General features: G+C 38.8%; 1 protein-coding gene across 1 annotated transcript in view; it reads left to right on the top strand.

Moving 5' to 3' along the window:
* LOC106876267 (septin-2) overlaps positions 1–3,814 on the top strand; it is a 116,061-nt gene that overhangs the window by 101,517 nt on the left and 10,730 nt on the right. Inside the window, exons 2-4 of the mRNA XM_014924758.2 lie at positions 56–161; positions 1,875–1,961; positions 3,649–3,772. Of these exons, the coding sequence (XP_014780244.1) occupies positions 56–161; positions 1,875–1,961; positions 3,649–3,772 (317 nt within the window). The remainder of the gene's footprint in view (positions 1–55; positions 162–1,874; positions 1,962–3,648; positions 3,773–3,814) is intronic.

Below are 3,814 nucleotides of genomic sequence, written 5' to 3'. Positions count from 1 at the left end.
AAATATTCATGTTGCAATATATTTTTCCATTTTCCTTTTTTCCTTCTAATTTCAGTTTGTTAACCCCGAGCAGATTGGTTATGTAGGATTTGCCAATCTTCCCAACCAGGTTCACAGGAAATCTGTGAAGAAGGGTTTTGAGTTTACTCTACTTGTGGTTGGTAAGTAAGACAATACCCATCTATTCCTGGATTCTTTTAATGATGTTATCGGTTCTTATTCACTAGACTGTGTAGCTTTGCTGGGCCACCATCTTCGAGGGTTTTAGGGGACATTGTTGAAACAGCCATGTGGTTTTTGGCACATGGTTCGGTGGTTAGTGTTGGGCTCACAATCATGAGGTAGCGAGTTCAATTCCCAGACTGGGCTGTGTGTTGTGTTCTTGAGCAAGACACTTTATTTTCACATTGCTCCAGTTCACTCAGCTGTAGAAATGAGTTGTGAAGTCACTGGTGCCAAACTGTATTGACCCCTTTGCCTTGTCCTTGGATAACATTGGTGGCATGGAAAGGAGGGGAGTCTGGTATGCATGAGCAACTGCTGATCTTCTATAAACAACTTTGTCCTGACTTGTGCCCCAGAGGGTAAAATGTAGACAAAACTTTGTTAGCTGATTGTTTAGTCATTGTGGTAAGAAAGCAGTTATGTCCCCTGTCCTCTCACTAACACATCATCATCATCAAAGGAACAGATGCACTGAAGTAGTGGGGGGAGGGAGGGTATTCATGGTAGAAACCATAAATTGATAGACTGAGTCATAATGAACTGAATTGAAAACGTTGTTAGGATTAGATTAAGAGACAGGTTTGAGTTGGTATCAGGAGCTGCATTTCTGGTCAGGTAACTACATGAGAGGTTTTTGAGTTTCTTTGCATTTATCAACCTGGTGGGGAGAGGGGGGGACTTTTGACAGGGCCTCCATCCCCACCTCTGTAATCTGACAGATTCTTAGAAAGTTTGTGGGTAGAGAAATGGGTTTATGGGAGATGTGAAAGCTGTATATATTAGGGGGCTGTAAGCAGGGTTGTGAAATAAGATGGTGGTGTTTTGGTTTATTCATAAACCAGCATACTCTTGCTTAGTCATCAATCATGGGAAGGAGGGAGGTTGGGTTGTTATAAAGGGACTGTGTTGTTTATTCATTTAAAGAAATACCAGGTTTTGATGGATCGGTTGGAATGGAGCAGAGCTGAATTCTTGAAACTTCTGTGTAAGAACAGGCGCTGCTCAATAGTTTTCCAACTTGTAGTTCATCACTCCCTTTTATTTGTGCCATCATCATCATCATCTTCTATAAACTGTACAGTTTCTGTGGCTCTGAATACCATCAGAACAAGGAGTAATGACAATGGTAGAGATCATGTCTTGGATGTCCAAATGGAACCCGGAGCCTTGCCGATTCCATTTGGACATAAGTTGCATGATTATGTCTTATGTGCCAGGCAGTAGAACTTGGCATAGTCTTTTAACGTGCCAGCTCCTGTCAAAACCATCTAACCCATACCAGCATGGAAAACAGACGTTAAATGACAGATAAATAAATAGTAAAAGAGCTGGCAACGGCAAGCTACTGAATGTCTGATACTTTGTCTAATCTTTAAAAACCTGGTGGTGTTAGTGTTTGTTTATGGAGGGATCTTTGTCAAGATTTCTTCACGCATCCTGTTTGCACACTTAACACCCAAAAACAGATAAATCAATCTCTCTCTTTTAACATTAACATCGTTTCTTAATTTGGCTTCATTTTCAAATTTTTCTCGTTTCCATGGCTACCGTGCAATGACTAATCCACCCTAATGTGTTTGTTTTATTACCATATTTGTTTTTCGTTTTAATTATAATTCTGTATTTAAATATTTTTTTCCATTAAACAGGGGAGTCTGGCTTAGGAAAATCTACTCTGGTCAACAGTTTATTTCTGGCTGACCTTTACCCCGAGAGACACATCCCATCGGCCTCTGGTAAGACTTTTCTTCATTTTCTCTAAACTTTGTCTTCTGTTTATTTTTTTATTTTTTTTTTTTTACTAATCACAGTCAATTGACTGCGGCCATGCTGGAGCACCACCTTGAAGGGTTTTTTAGTCAAACTAATCGACTCCAGGACTTATTTCTTTTAATTCAAGTACTTGTATCGGTCTCTTTTGCCAAACCCTTAAGTTACAGGGCTGTAAACAAACCAACACCAGTTGCCAAGTGGTGATGTTGTGAGAGAGCCAGACACACACACACACACAAATTTATATACACGATAGGCTTCTTTCAGTTTCCATCTTCCAAATCCACTCACAAGGCTTTGGTTGGCCCAGTGCCATAGTAGAAGGCATTTAGCCAAGGTACGACATATATATGAGAGAGGGTCAACATTGCTGGCAATCAGTGCATCAAACAAAAAGTATGCTGCAATGTTATTCCACATGAGTTATGTTCCTTTGCATCAGAGAATGATTTGGCCATTCTATAAAAATAAGTTAAAAAAATAACCAGCTGCCAAAATACTGGAGTCAGTAGAATCCCCTAAAAGTCTCTTAAATCAATACTCCAGCATGGGCGCAATGCAAGAGTGATATCTGAGAAAGATTAATTGTAAATACACCTGTATGGTAATCAAACATATGTAATTAGAGAAGAAGAAAATTAGGAACTGAGATAAGCAATTATGATCTAGAGCAGTAAAGTAGTAATAATAATAGAGTAAAAACAGTGAATAAAATATGTTAATTAAGATAAGTTTGTGTACTATGAGATGAGGTGAAGTACTGACATGCCAAGCAGTCTTTCTTCTAAAGGTATAAAGAAAAAAAAAATCAAATGGATTTTTTGGGGTGTTTTTTTGTTTATATTTTTAAAAAACACTTCTCTCCTTCAGTGTTGCATTCTGCTGAAATAATCTAAAAAATCTGCCTTTCGTCACGACACTCAGACTTATCTTGTTACAGATCCGGATGTTAAAAGCCAACCTAATCTTGGTAATCTTAGTTTAGGCATAAAATTTCAGGGCATATCCTGAGTTTTCTCCAGTATATACGGTACAGGCAGATATGAGACTCTGTGCCCTTTAGACTTGTTAAAATTCTTTACAATTCATTCAAGGCTGGGCCTCTTTCCCAATGCAAAGAATATCTTAACTTTTACATGTTTCAGTCATTAGACTGGCCATGCTGGGGCACCACCTTGAATCTTTAGTCAAATGAATTGACCCCAGTACTTTATTTGTATTTTTAAACTTAGTACTTACAAATTTCTTTTATGGAACTGCTAAGTTATGGGGCCATAAACACACCAACACCAGTTATCAAGTGGTGGTGGGAGACAGACACAAAGACACACAGACATATAAGTAATAATTTTATATTTGGATAAACACCTTGCATTATGCTGTTTAAAGCCCAACCATAGTTTTCAGCTACCTGATGTTAACAATGGTGGCACCTTGGGCAAGTATCTTCTACTATAGCCTCGGGCTGACCAAAGCTCTGAGAGTGGATTTGGTAGACGGAAACTGAAAGAAGCCCATCACATACATGAATCTGGTCCCTTAAGTTTCTCTCTCTCTCTTTCACTCTCTCCCTGTCCCCAGTTGTGTTTGTATGGAACAGCAGTGGTTGAATGAAATTTTAAGAATTCTTTGTTTTGTTTCTGATTGCAGAGAAAATCACTCAGACTGTCAAGATTGATGCCTCGACAGTAGAAATTGAAGAACGTGGAGTGAAGTTGAGGTTAACAGTGGTCGATACTCCTGGTTTTGGGGATTCTTTAAACTCCGAAGACTGGTAAGTGTGCTCCATTTCACTGTTACTATATTTCATCATAAT

Source organism: Octopus bimaculoides, chromosome 26, assembly GCF_001194135.2.
Source record: "Octopus bimaculoides isolate UCB-OBI-ISO-001 chromosome 26, ASM119413v2, whole genome shotgun sequence".
Taxonomy (NCBI): Eukaryota; Metazoa; Mollusca; class Cephalopoda; order Octopoda; family Octopodidae; genus Octopus; species Octopus bimaculoides.
The sequence above is the reverse complement of the archived record's forward strand: the minus strand, read 5'-3'. Positions and strand labels throughout refer to the sequence as shown.